We start from the raw sequence: 14861 nt of genomic DNA, 5'->3' as shown, positions 1-14861 counted from the left end.
TTGCCTTGATTGTGTGTGAGGTGTTTGTTTTAATGAAGCACCAGAGGAAACTCATTATTATCTGAATTATGTATACATGCAAGGCTGTTTTTGTTTGGATGGTGAGCTTACTGGCTTATTGTTACTATTAGAATTTTGAGAATCTTATTTGAGGTATATAAGGTCATGCTTGAAGAAGGTGGTTCTTCTATTTAATCCAGAAAAGCCAGTGGATCTTGGAGGAACAGTTTTAGGAATGCCTTGAATAAGGAAAAAGGCCTTGCAAATGTGAGAGGACAGGACAGAAAAGATTTTCTGTGGCTGATTCTGGTCACCTGGTAGCTAATTAAAAACTCTAAGGACTATGAAAATATATGAGTAAAACAAAGGAAATTAGTTTAAGTAAATATTAGAAGTGGGGTAGTTTGTAAGCACTGGTGACGCCTCAAATGGTAATAAAAGGGTGAACCTGGGGTTTTGGGGGATGCTCTCAGGTGGATGGCAGAAAAGGGTGTCTCAGTGGTACTGAAGGAGTAACTGGAAAAGCAAGGAAGACAGAATTATGCATTGGGCTCTAGGTTAGAGAGGAACTGGAGAAAAGGGAAGGTGTGCAGCAGGACCGAGCCAGCAGAGAATCGAGGTAGACCAGCCCACTCAAAGTAACCTGCACAGTGTGGTCGATAAGACACGTACCCCTGCGGGATCTGACTGGGCGCCTAGGCTACTCGTAGGGGGATATTTTATTATGAGAATTAACTGCTTGTTTGTGTGCAGATTTTCTGTAGCCTTAAAGGAAAAACATAAATAAAAGATTGTTTCAGACAGGTTCCACTAACAAAAAAAAAGAATGAAGGTGGAGAGGCATTTACTGTCTGTAATGAAAAGGGAAACAAACAAACAAAAAAAACTGTCATGAGGACAGAAATAAACATTCAGGAGTGAGGAGAAGCTGAAATGCCAAACACAGTTTGTCAAATGGGGGCTGAAAGGAATGGAAAAACAAGGCGAATGGAATACGTCTTGCATCCTGAGAAGCCCATTACCATTAGATGTGGAGGAAGGTCTTGGGAGGAACGTCTTGGGAGGAACAAGGGGTAGGAGGGAGAACAATACCTACCTCACTGCGGTGGTGACACACGACACATCTATGTATTGAGACAACGTGGCTGTGCCCTGTAAACATGGACAGTTGTGTGTTGCTCGTAAAAAACTTTATAAGAAAGTGGGTAGTAAGTTGGGAGGTAAATCCTAATGAATTTATAGTCCTTTGGAACAGAAGGAAGAAACCTCTGGGACTTCCAAAAGAAAGCAGAGGTGCTGCATCTTGTCAACCCCTTGTTTGCAGATAACACAGGATCCAAGCTGAAGTCATGGTCCTTGTCCTTCCTGTTTCTTAACCTCCATCTTCCACCTCAGGTTCTCGCCCATAATGGCACTGACTCTGATCTTGAGTTAAACCTCAGGTTTATTCTTTAGAAGAGAAGGCTCACATAGAGAGGGTCCTCCAAGTGTGTCCCCACTCCTGGAGTAGCGGACTTCCCTCCTGGCCTTCTGGAAGGCTGGCCCCAGTTGCTAAGCCTAACTAGTCCAGTTGCATAAGTAAAGGTTGAAAACCGCCAGCCTCTTACCAAGGCACAGGCACAGCAGCCTTTGCCCAGAAGGTGGTGCTGTTTCGCCGGAGACCTTGTTAAGGGTGCGGCCACCAGATTCAGCCCACGAAACCGAGAGGGATGTGAATGGTCCGTCCATCTTCGCAAGCCAGTAGCTTGACATTGGGAGAGTTGGAGTGGCTTGGGAAAATGGCAGTAATCCCAAATGAAATCCACTCACTAACATTCCTCTCTCCCAGGTTCCCTCTAAAGAGAAAGCCATCACTTTGGGTAACCACTTTTCCCAGCAGCAGTACTAGAAAGGGCTTGTTTTGGGGGATTTTTCCATTTCTCATCAGAGTACAAAGTTGAATATGATAAGTGCCCAAACAATTTGTATTCTTGCTCCTATGCCTAGATGGCAAAATGATGTCCTCAACCTAATGTTTAAGAATATTTGGGAGTTTTTACTAACACATTTGGAGTAAGTATCTAATGGAAGTAAAGTTAACCTGTCTTACACACTTAACACAAATTTATTATCTTTAATTCATATATTTTGAGTAGGGCTCTCTCCCTGTCACCCAGGCTGGGGTGCAGTGGCATGCTCACAGCTTGCCACAGCCTTGACTTCGTGAGCTCAGATAATCCTTCTGCCTCAGCCTTTCAAGTAGCTGGAACTATAGGCATGTGCCACCACACCCAGATAATTTTTTTATTTAAATTTTTTTTTTTTTTTTTTTTTTTTTTTTTTTGTAGGGACAAGTTCTCGCTACATTGCTCTGGCTGGTCTTGACCTTCTGGGCTCCAGCAATCCTCTCACCTCAGTCTCCCGAGTAGCTGGGATTACAGGCGTAAGCCATCATGACTGGCTAATTTTTTATTTTGTAAATATGGGATCTTGCTGTGTTTCCCAAGCTGGTCTCAAACCCCTGACCTCAAGTCATCCTCCTGCCTTACTTAGTCTCTCAAAGCACTGAGATCACAGGTGTGAGCCACCATGCCAAAATAAACTCTGGAGCAAAGAGACTAGAGGGCTTCCAGGTTATGCAGTGCTGGGTGGATGGGGTGTCCTGAGGAGGCGTGGTGCCCCCTGCATCGCTCCTGCCTGCCCTCTGCAGCTCTTCCATTTGTTTCTGAGTTGTTCCCTTCACAGTAATCCTGCAAATGTAAGAAAAGCATTTTGAGTTCTGTGAGCTATTCTAGCAAATGATTACACCTGCATGGGCTGCTAGTGTTGGAAAGCATCCCACCAGTATAACACTGAAGTTCATTTTCTTTTTTCTTTTTTCAGAGTCTCACTCTGTTTCCTAGGCTGGAGTGCAGTGGTAGGATCACAGCTCACAGCAGCCTCAACCTCCCGGGCTCAGGCGATCCTCCCTCCTCAGCCTCCCAAGTAGATGGGATTATAGGCGTGCATCACCACGCCCAGCAAATTTTTTTTTTTTTTTTGTAGAGATGAAGTCTCACCATGTTACCCGGGCTGGCCTTGAACTCCTGGGCTCACGGAATCCTACCTCCTCGGCCTCCCAAAGTGCTGGGATTATGGGCATGATCAGCCACCATGCCTGGCTGAAGTTCATTTTCAGCATACTGTCTGAATTTACACACACTTCAGTGTTAGAGAAGTGTCAGCGTGAGAGACAAGGATATCACAATTCTGCATAAAAGAATTTTATTTAGTGGCCAGATCCCAGGGAACAGTGTCAGTCATTGCTTGATTCTGCCCAAATGTGCTATGAGACACCCCCCTAAGAAAGTTGCATCACCAGAAGCTGTTTAATTCGGATTGTGGAGAGTCAAAGAAAACTTCGCAAATCTTTTGTTCTTTGATAAAAATTTTAAAATAGAAAAATGAAAAAACCCCTGGCGCAGTATTCAGAGCTAACCGGTGTTGTTTGGACTGTCCACACACGATGCCTCGTGGTGAGGCACATGCTCTTGCGTGTTTTTCCTTGCATTTTACTCCTGTCTCAGGGGAACCTCTCCCATCTAACCCCCTTGGGGTTTCTGCCATTCCTGTTCACAGGAAAGAGCCACCTTCCATTCTCTCTCTCTTTTTTTTTTGAGTCAGTCTCACTCTTGTCCAGGCTGGAGTGCAGTGGCACAAGTACGACCACTGTAGCCACAACCTCTTGGGCTCAGGCGATCCTTCCACCTCAGCCTCCTGAGTAAGTGGGACTATGGGTGTGTGTCACCCCACCTGGCTAATTTTTAAAACATTTTTTGTAGAGATAAGGTGTCACTATGTTGCCCAGGCTGGTATTCCTGGGCTCAAGCAATCCTCTCGCTTCAGCCTCCCAAAGTGCTGGGATTACAGGCATGAGCCACTGCACTTGGCCCTCTCTCAACCTGATACTTTTTTTCCCTGGTCTTAAATTGTAAATGAGTCCATTCCACAGGCATTTATTGAGCACCTAATAAGTGCCAGGCACTGTGCTTGGAGGTGGGCATAAATACAGAGATGAAAAGACATCAATCGGTCCCTTGCTCGGAAGCTCAGACTTTGGGTTGAATTATAAGATGTTCACATTCTATGCCACAGAATCCCAGGCCCCCAGGAAGTCGATCTGGGGATTTCTTGAAACGAAGTACACTCATGAAGTTCTGTCAATATGGCTCGCTCCAACACATTCTGAGTTTGGACACAGCCTCAAATGCTCACACCTGCAGTCTGAGTTCTGAACTTAAGCAGGTGGAAACTCCAGGTTGATCAGTAGGAGACCAGCTGGGTCAATTTGGTTTCTGGGAAGGGTATGCTTTTATTTATTTTTTTTGGAAACAGGGGCTCTGTCACCCATGGTGGAGTACAGAGGCATGATTATAGTTCACTGTAACCTTGATTTCCTGGGCTTAAGCAATCTTCCTGCCTCCGCTTTCCGAGTAGCTGGGACTACAGATGCATGCACCACTGCACCCAGCTAATTTAAAATTTTTTGTAGTGACAAGGTCTTGCTATGTTGCCCAGTTTGGTCTTGAACTCCTGGGCTCAAGTAATCCTCCCACCTTAGCCTCCCAAAGTACTGAGACTACAGGTATGAGCCACTGCACCTGGTTGGAGGAGTATTTTTAAAGTGGCTCCTACAAATTACAAATGTGAAAAGCCCTTAATCCAACAAAACACAAATGTGCAACAGAGACACATGAAGAAGCTCTCTCCTGATGTGGACTTACAGCAGGATGCCCTGAAACTCTGGCAGGAGCTTTTTGTTACCTCCACACATTCATATTTCTTTCTTTTTTCTTTTTTTTTTTTTGAGTTGGAGTATCACTCTGTCACCCAGGCTGGAGTGGTGGTATGCTCTCAGCCACCCCAGCCTTGACCTGCCAGGCTTAGGCGATCCTTCCACCTCAACCTTCCAAGTAGCCAGAACTACAGGCATGCGCCGCCATGCCTGACTAACTTTTTATTTTTTATTGTAGAGATGAGGTCTTGCCAAGTTGCCCAGACTGGTCTCGAAGCCATGGGCTCAGGCAATCCTCTCACCTTGGCCTCCCAAAGTGCTGGGATTATAGGCATGAGCCACCGTGCCTGGCTACATTCATATTTCTTTGCACATTTCTGCAAATATTTTCTTAGCTTCAGGCATAAAAGCAGCAAAATAAGCCTGTGAGTGACCTTTTTTTTCTTCTTTGATCATGTCTGAACCAAAGCAAGTTCAGCTCTTACATTTGGTCTCCATCTTCTTGGTCCATCAGGCCTAGAGAGACCGGAGTAGTTAAAGGAAAAACAGAAAGGTCAACCATAATATAGAAGACAGAAGCGGGACACGGTGTCTATGGAAACGAAACCTCAGGCCACATGTCACTGCTCCATCTCATTCTAGGCCTGGAGGCCGCATCCTTGCAGACATTCACACTGGATATTCTCATAGTCACGAGGCCAGGTCTCTGTCACATGGCGGGCCTCTCTCAGTCTGTGGCATGTGCATTTCACGGAACCATGCAGCCGACCACTGAACAGGACGAGGGAGCTTGCCAGCGCCTGGTTGTGCCTTTTCACAGGCCACACAGGTCATATCCCTTCTGTTTCCACTGTCCAATGACACACTTTGATCCACTCGGGAATGCTTGGGCCAGATTCAGAGCTGGCCCAAGCCCTCTGAGCCTGAAGGGCTTGGCGACGCTGGCAGCAGCGTGTGTTACTCCTGTATGACATGTGGCCTGCCCTACTCTGCGGTAGGGTGATCACAGAGGTGGCAACACGTGAAGGGACCAAGGAGAGCAGGGAGTGCTGGGACAGGGGGACAGGTGGTCATGCACAGGCTTCTGTCGTGCAGGTGTGTCCAGTGGAGCAGCGTGGATTTCGACAGCCAAGGGCTTGTGCTTTTCCATTCAAGAAATAACTCGCCCTGGAAAGCTCATTTGGCAAATGTGGCCGTGAACTGTGTGTGTGTGTGTGTGTGTGTGTGTGTGTGTGTGTGTGTGTGTGTGTGTGTGTGTGTCATGAGGTCCGTGTCAAGTCCTGGAGTGTGTCCTGGCCCCGCCCCCGCCGCCACACCCATCCCACTGGCGAGGACAGACCGTCCGTCACACCTGGTCGGTCTGATACTCAGATGCTTCTGACAGGCTTTCGGAGAAGCTGAGGAAGTTCTCCTGGTACTCGGAGCACACAATCTCGTAGCGGTAGTGCCGGAACTCCACAGCAAAGGTGCCAAAGTAGGACAGGAAGCACATGACCAGACCCCACTGCACCCGCGCCGCAAGCATGTGGACGTTCTGGGCCATGAGGATGAAGTCTGGGGACTCGGTCAAGGAAGGGAGACATCAGGCTTTTCTGAGCAGGGACAGCTGGGGAAGGGTCTGGCCCCTCCCTCTCTAGCAGGGTTTGCGGGAGCTGCGGTGCATGAAAGTCTACACAGCAGGTAGCACGACTGTGCTTCCACTCAGTGCCAGATGTGCTCTCAGGGCTTTCGCATACAGGACCACTGAAACTCACAACTGCCCTCTGATCATCAGGTCATTTAAAAATAGAGAAACTGATGCCACATGGGTAAGCGCTTGTCTGAGGCCACATAGGCATTAACTGGCAGAGCCGGATTCAAACAAGCACTGTGAGTTCCACGTCTAAGCCCCCCGTGGCCTGGTCCACTGTGAGCTCAGCAGGAAGACTCCAGCTGTAAAGGGAGAGTCAGCCAGAAAGGCAAAAGTAATTTTTAAAAACCCACTGCTGAGACGGTGACTTCAGAGTTATCGTTCTATCTGCAGAGAGAATTTTGAAACTGTCGAATTGCTAACTGCCTGCATGTAAGCTGTCTGGCTCTGTTGTGCTACTGCTAACGTCTGAGTGGCCCCTCTTCCTCCTCTGTTTAGTTCCACTATTGTCTTTCAGACAGTACTGTGTAGACTAGCTACATTCCTGGTATCACATTTAAACTTGTGACCATGCCGGACATGGTGGCTGACGCCTGTAGTCTCAGCACTTTGGGAGGCTAAGGTGGGAGGATTGCTTGAGCCCAGGTGTTTGGGACCAGCCTGAGCTACATGAGATTTCATCTCTACAAAAAAAAAAATTGCTGCCGGGCTCGGTGGCTCAGCCTGTAATCCCGCACCTTTGGGAGGCTGAGGTGAGTGGATTGCCTGAGCCCGCGGGTTCAAGACCCGCCTGGGCAGCGAGACCTCATCTCTACAATAAATCAAAAAATCAGCTGGGCGTGGTAGCGCGCGCCTGTAATTCCGGCTACTCGGAAGGCTGAGGCGGAAGGATCACCGGAGCCCAGCAGGCGAGGCTGCGGTGGCCGGGAGTGGCCACTGCACTCCAGTCTGGGCGACAGAGTGAGACTCCAACTCAAAAAAAAAATTGCCAGGTGTGACGGTGCATGCCTATAGTCCCAGCTGCTCAGAAGGCTGAGGCGAAAGGACTGCCTGAGTCCAGGAGGTTGAAGCTGTGGTGAAATGTGTCCTCGCCACTGCACTGCAGCCTGGGTGACAGAGTGAGACCTCAACTGAAAATAATAGAAGTAAAATAAAAAATAAACATGTGTCCAAGTGAAAATATGCAATTAAAAAAATAAGAAACAGTAGAGATACCTATGTCTGTGTGTGTGTGTATGGTGTGTGTGGGGGGGTGTAGGTGGGTATTTGTGTGGGGTTGTGGGTGTCTGCATGGTTGTGTGGGTAGATGTGGGTGTGTGTGGTTGTGTATGTGTGTGGGTGTGTGTGTGAGATGTGTAAGGGTGTGTGATGTGTACACGTATGTGGGGGTGTGGTCGTGGGTGTATGTGGTAGGGTGTGTGGGGGGGTGTGGTGTGTGTGTCAGTGGGTGTGTGTGTACACACATTTATTGATGGAGGTCGGAGGAGGAGAGAAGGGTGAACGTTTATGGCATGCTCCAGGAAAAAGCCAAGCGTTTGAGGACTAAATACACTCATTTAGAAAGATCCGAAAAGTCCCCTTAGAATTAGTTCTGTCTTCTGAATTTAGATTTCAAGTCTTGGGAATTTTCAGCCAGCAAGAGTGAACTCTTTCAGCCAAATGCTGCCCTCCTCGCTGGGTCTGGATCCATCCAGTCAAGAACCAAAATGGCTCCACGTGTTCAGAAACCACACTGGTCTGAGTCACGTGGGGGAAGCTCCCAACTTGGGATGGTGTCAGATCTGCACATGCTCCTGAGAGCTCAGAAGACAGCCAGCGTGAGACTCACTTATGGCCTAAGTTCCTGCAGAGGCACAAACCCTCAGATTTCACTTGGCAGAGATCACCAAGTGTGTTATCAGGTTGCCAGCAAGAAGCAAGTTTTTTTAGCTTAAGTTTAAGTCCTTAAATGTTCTCTGTTTCATTGATCAATTGATTGAGACAGGGTCTTTGTCACCCAGGCTAGAGTACAGTGGCATGATCATGGCTCACCACAGCCTCCAACTCCTGGGCTCAAGCGATCTTCCTGCCTCAGCCTCACAAGTAGGTAGGGCTACAGGTCCCAGCCACCATACCTGGCTTTATTTTTTTTTAATTTTAATTTTTTGTAGTGAAGAGACCTCGCTATATTGCCCAGGCTGGTCTCGAACTCCTAGGCTTAACAATCCTCCCACCTCAGCCTTCCACAGTGCTGGGATTCCAGGTGTGAGCCATCACACCTGTTCAGTTTCTGTTTTGTACTCATTTATTTTTGTTTTGTCTTAAGATTCTGGATGATCTGGCAGAATGTCCTAACCCCCTGGGTTTGTTCTATAGACAGCCCGTCTGTTTTCATCTCACTGGCAAAAAACCCTTTCACATCCAAAGGATACAGAGGGCCACACAGAGAGTGATGGATGCTGACAGAATGACTCGTGGGATCCCAATTCTCCGTCCTTCATTCTTGATGTTGACTTTGAGCGTCAGTGCAGCCTGGATCCAGCAGGTCAACGTGCCAAACCCGAAGGTCAAGGAGGTTCCGACATTGTGGATCTCTTCATCATTCGTGAGCTTGGGGATGAGCAGAGAGTGACAGGTGGAGACACTGAGGGAGAGGACATCAAGCTGATGGAACAGGTGGGGGGTGAGTATCCCAACGGTGGGATAACCAACTGTAGGAAGGTCAGTGGCCCCTTATGTCTGTTCTCAAATGGCTCACGAGGGGAGGAGAGAAAATAGGGTCCCACACCTTAGAATATTTGCTCAAAAAAACCATGTGGGCAGTGGCAATCTAGTCCTTGAATTTATTTTCCAGAAAAGCTTTGTAGGGAAGTAAATGAAAAAAAGCAGGAGACCAAAAACTGGAAATGTTTCTAGGAGGGTGCACCCCAAACTGTTTTCCAGGCTAAGAAAATGAGAATGGGCATCTGGCAGTATGTTTTCTGACTGAGAAGCGAATTCTAGGCAAGTCAAGATTTAACAGGCACAGACAGCTAATACCCTTGTTCATTGTCAATGAGAATTATTTAAATTTTGTTTGTCTATGGTAATAAGAAAAACTGCCATCTATGCGCTTTTGTCATATACAGAGACCCATTTAAAAAAAACAGTATTTGAACATTCATACTCAAGTCTTTTATAGACTAACTAGGTTAAAGGTGACCCACTTGGGTTATTTCAGTTGGGAGTTATAGATGTACACTCTCCAAGTCATTACTCACTGATGTTAAAAAATATATCTGTCACTTAAAACTATTTTTCAGGCTGGATGGTCCACACCCGTACTCCTTTGGGAGGCCAAGGCAGGAGGATTGCTTGAGACCAGGAGTTCGAGATTAGCTTGGGCAACATATCAAGACCTCGTCTCTAAAAAAAAAAATTTTTTTTTTGAGTTGGAGTCTCACTCTGCTGCCCAGGCTGAAGTGAAGTGGCACTCTCATGGCCACCACAGCCTTGACCTGCTGGCTCAGTTGATCCTTCTACCTCAGGCTTCCAAGGAGCTGGAACCACAGGCACACGCCACCACACTTGGCTAATTTTTTTATTTATTGTAGAAATGAGGTCTCACCAAGTTGCCCAGGCTGACCTCGAACCCCTGGACTCAGGCAATCCTCTCACCTTGGCCTCCCAAAGGTCTGGGATGATAGGTATGAGCCACCGCATTAGGCTTAAAAAAATTTTTTTTTAAATAACTGGACATGGTGCACACACTTCTAGTCCCAGTTACTCAGGAGGCTGAAGCAGAAGGATGGTTTAAGCCCAGGAAGTTGAGGCTATGGTGAACCATGATTGTGCCACTGCACTCCAGCCTGCATGACAGAGTGACACTGACTCAAAAACAAAAACAAACACAACTCCTTTTGTAGTTGCATATATTTTTAATTGCACATATAGGGAAGTAAAATCTACTGTCGAAGAGATGACTCAAGCTATGCTAAAAATATTATTTTTTCTAATTGTCATTGCCTTAAGGTGTCTTATCGTCTGACGTTGTGAATAATGGTTGCATTGAATCAATATTTCTTTTCTTTACAATTTTTTTCTTAATTTTTTTTTTTTACCTTTTTTTTAAAAGATGGGACCTCGCTTTGTTGCCCAGGCTGGTCTTGAACTCCTGGGCTCAAGCAATCTTCCCACCTTGACCTCCCAAAGTGCTGGGATTACAGGTGTGAGCCATCAGGTCCTGCCCTGCAATTTTTTTTCTATTGTTATTTATCTGTAGGAGTTTTGCTTTTTGGGGGAAGGAGCCAGGTCCCCTCCAATAGTTCAAAAGATATATTTTCAAAATTTATTTGAAGTGTTTCCTGAAATCAAATTTCACTTATAGAAAATTTGGTTTTCTGTGCTACATACAGTCTATTCATGGCGCAACACTGCTTTTTATTTTATTTTATTATTTTATTTTATTTTATTTTTGAGTCAGCGTCTCACTCTGTTGCCCAGGTTGGAGTGCAGTGGCATGATCATGGCTTACTGCAGCCTCAACCTCCTGGGCTCAGGTGATCCTTCTACCTCAGTCTCCTGAATAGCTGAGACTGCAGGCACGCACCGCCATGCCCAGCTAATTTTCTTTCTTTTTTTTTTTTTTTTTTTGTAGAGACAAAGTCTCACTATGCTTGCCCAGGCTGATCTCAAATTCTGGTACTCAAGCAATCCTCATACCTCAGCCTCCCCAAGTGCTGGGATTACAGGTGTGAACCAGTGTGCCTGGCCAATGTTGCTGAATGTTTTTTCAAGGTCTGTACAGAATTAGATGAGTCACACAGGGGTTATACATCACAGTGTTGATAACTATACAGGTGAAAGTCTTACCAGTGTCAGAGGGAGGTGAAGAAGGCAAAGGAAGTACCTGGAAGTTTCCCAGCAAGGTCATTCCAAAGGAAGCCAGGCACAGTGCCACCAATCCGCTGACATTCAGCCACGGATTTAAAACCTTGGGTTTCAGTTGTATGAAGCGCAGGACAGCAACCACAAGGGCTAAGAATGAAACAGAATCTTAACGTTAAAAAATTTACATCAGAGCCAGGCTCAGTGGCTCAGCCTGTAATCCCGTGCTTTGGGAGGTTGAGGTGAGTGGAATGCCTGAGCCCGTGGGTTCGAGACCCACCTGGGCAACTTGGCGAGACCTCATCTCTACAATAAATCAAAAATTAGCCAGGTGTGGTAGCACGTGCCTGAAGTTCCAGCTACTTGGAAGACTGAGGCGGAAGGATCGCCAGAGTCCAGCAGTTCAAGGTTGCAGTGGCCGCTCCCGGTCTGGGTGACAGAGTGAGACTCCAACTTAAAAAAAAAAAAAATTTTACATCAGCCAGGCTTGGTGGCTCAGCCTGTAATCCCAGCACTTTGGGAGGACGAGGCGAGTGGATTGCCTGAGCCCGCAGGTTCAAGGCAAGCCTGGGCTACTTTGGCGGGATCTTGTCTCTACAATAAATAAAAAATTAGCTGGGTTTGGTAGCACATGCCTGTAGTTCCAGCTACTTGGAAGGCTGAGGCAGAAGGCTCGCCAGAGCCCAACAGGTTGACACTGGGGTGGCCATGAGTGTGCCACTGCACTCCAGCCTGGGTGACAGAGTGAGACTCCAACTCAAAAAAAAAATACTTTATAAAGACACAAGTACGCAAAATCATACTTGGCCACAGTACATTTTAAATCTCCAGAATGATGGACCATTCTTCTAAGAAACTCTCCATGCAATGTGTGTGATTATTTAGATGTTTTACGATGCCCAGTTTGGTGGGAGCAGAAGGCAGAGAGAACTTGAAGCAGCAGGGTAACATGTCTTCTGGGTGAGGTCAGGACAGTGGATTGTGAACAGTGTTGTCCTCAGAGTTTCCAAAACAAGGTCAGCACAGGACAGACTGGCTGGCTGAGCACTGCAGAGGCCGGGCACACAACGGGTGACATGAGATACAGACAGCTGGGCCAGGCGTCCTGCAGCTCAGAATGATGTTCAAACGCACAGGACAGGGAAGCACGGGGGGAAAGCAGGGTGACCACATCTAGACAAACCTGCCGGTCCCCATGCCAGAGACCATACTTGGGGACAGAAGGAAGAGAAGGGAGAGGTACCAATCCCTTATTACTGGTTGACTCTCACTCCCCTCACTTCTGCCTATCGGCATCCATGGCCACAAGACAAAGATGGTCAATCCAAATTGGAGCAGTTACATTCATCACACTTACAACATCTGTGTTTTAATACAGCAGATGCAGGGATTGTACGTACTGAAGATCATGCCTAGTGTATCAGGAAAACTCAACTCTTGCAAATATTAATTATCCACTTTAAAAGGCCACTCTACCTTTTGAAGCAAACTGGTATCTGAGAATCTGGAGAACGAGGAGAGGTGACTTAAATTTCAAACCTGAGTTCTGATTTGTAACCTCGAGGACAGAACATACTCAAACCACTAACCCAAGAAGCACCTTTTATTAATTGCTGAGTGCAGAGATATTTTCATGTTTATATAAAAATCCAGAAGAGGTTAGCCTACATATGATGAAAATGCACTTGCAATTAATAGAAATTAATCTACATTTAAAGCAATGCACTTACCACCAAGACAATTTATTTTGACATTAAGTTTCAACAGGAAAGACAATTAGAAATTAAAGAATTACCCTATTTATACAGCAATTAAGTGGGTAATTATTTGCTCAAGGCTTTACCCTTGATTACAGGCCATTAGTAGTCATCATTAATAAAGAACATTCAGCTGGGCTTGGTGGCTCAGCCTGTAATCCTAACACTTTGGGAGGCTGAGGTGAGTGAATTACCCGAGCCTGCGGGTTCAAGACCAGCCCAGGCAACTTGGTGAGACCTCGTGTTCACAATAAATAAAAAATTAGCTGGACATGGCAGCACACGCCTGTATTTCTAGCTATTTGGAAGGCTGAGGTGGAAGGATTGCCTGAGCCCAGCAGGTTGACGCTAGGGTGGCCGTGAGCGTGCCACTGCACTTCAGCCTGGGTGACAGAGTAAGACTCCAATTCAAAAATAAAAATAAATAAAAAATTAAAAAAATAAAACATAGTCATGCATACATTTGCATTTCCCAAGTATCCTAAATTTGATAATATCAAGCTATGAAGTTAAACTCAGCAAGCTTTTAGTTCTAAGAACCTCTGACTAAAGAGTGGTATAAAATTTGATTCGTATTTGGATTTTTGGAAACAAAACAGAAACAAACTATGGTTTGCAAAATCTCAAATTATTCAGCCCTGAAGCAGTTTTTAGTATATGCTTCAGCTAGTACCCACTAATGATCATAAAATTAATAAATTATATTGGCGTTGAGAATCATTTTGGCTTGAGAGACTAATGAGAAGCCGTACCAGAAATCTATTAATAATGACAAATATCCTAGCACGTCTTATTAATTTTAGGGACAGGAATAGGAGGAGGAAGCGGGAAGGAGCGACTCAACATCCTGCACTCTGGCAAAAGTGTGCTTCTTCATTCATCAGATAAGAAGCCACTAGATGAAGCCAGAGAGCTCAGTACAGGACACCACAGGACACACTTGCTAATTAACTGTGCATAGCTATTAGGCATAATGACAAAACACCAAGACAGTACTTTTAATTTCTTGGAGAATGACTCATGGAAAGCTTTACTCTGAGGACTCTCCGCTGGTCATGTAGTTTTCAAGGGTAGGATTGTGCTGGAACTTTGGTCTCAGCCCCACAGTTCAAGTTGAACCCGTCCTAGTTTGTTGATGGCCACTCTCTGCATTACCCATTTCTCCCCCTGTAAACATGGGACATGTGTCATCTCCTGGTCCTTGCACTGCTAGCCTTCCTGTTTGTAGTACAGATGATAAGTTGTTTTATCATGGCAGATAATGAAGCAAGAAACAGAAACCTTATTCCTAACTTCCAGAACTGTACTCCAAACCCTACACTCTGCCCTCTTTTTTTTTTTTTTTTAGTTGGAGTCTCACTCCGTCGCCCAGGCTGGAGTGCAGTGGCACGCTCACAGCCACCCAGCATCGACCTGCTGCTGGGCTCCGGTGATCCTTCCGCCTCAGCCTTCCAAGTTGCTGGAGCTACAGGTGCACACTACCATCCTGGCTAATTTTTTGATTCATTGTAGAGATGAGGTCTCACCAAGTTGCCTAGGTTGTTCTCAAACCTGTGGACTCAGGCAATCCTCTCACCTCGGCCTCCCAAAGTGCTGGGAGTACAGGCTTGAGCCACCGTGCCCAGCTCCCCTTTCACCTCTTAACTCCACTATCCATCAGCTCAGAGGAGGCAAACTTTCCTTCTAAAATAGATTCCAGTTGAATTTTCAGAATGAACATTTAGAATGGTGGAACTAACAAAGTTTCTGCTCCTGTAATGGCTTTATCAACACTTAGGTATGAATGGAGGCAGATTCAGACTGTGATGAGACCCATTTTCAATGAAGTCGTCATTTAATTACCCCTTCTTTTTTTTTTTTTTTTGAGTTGGAGTCT

At 46.1% G+C, this 14861-nt stretch overlaps 1 protein-coding gene across 2 annotated transcripts in view; it reads right to left on the bottom strand.

Annotated features, from left to right (window-relative positions):
- Positions 1–2576: 2576 nt before the first annotated feature.
- Positions 2577–14861, bottom strand: part of TMEM150C (transmembrane protein 150C) — a 16948-nt gene continuing 4663 nt past the window's right edge. Inside the window, exons 5-8 of one of the 2 annotated variants that reach the window (XM_021709611.1) lie at positions 11251–11378; positions 8795–8972; positions 6105–6307; positions 2577–2729 (exon numbers count right to left, since the gene is read on the bottom strand). In XM_021709611.1, coding sequence (XP_021565286.1) covers positions 2598–2729; positions 6105–6307; positions 8795–8972; positions 11251–11378 — 641 coding nt within the window. In that variant the 3' untranslated portion in view covers positions 2577–2597. Of the gene's footprint in view, positions 2730–5974; positions 6308–8794; positions 8973–11250; positions 11379–14861 lie in introns of those variants that run through there. The other variant, XM_008052184.1, reaches the window with a different exon arrangement.

This window comes from Carlito syrichta, unplaced genomic scaffold, assembly GCF_000164805.1.
Source record: "Carlito syrichta isolate Samal-C Ts95f unplaced genomic scaffold, Tarsius_syrichta-2.0.1 Scaffold260295, whole genome shotgun sequence".
In the NCBI taxonomy this organism is placed as follows: Eukaryota; Metazoa; Chordata; class Mammalia; order Primates; family Tarsiidae; genus Carlito; species Carlito syrichta.
The sequence above is the reverse complement of the archived record's forward strand: the minus strand, read 5'-3'. Positions and strand labels throughout refer to the sequence as shown.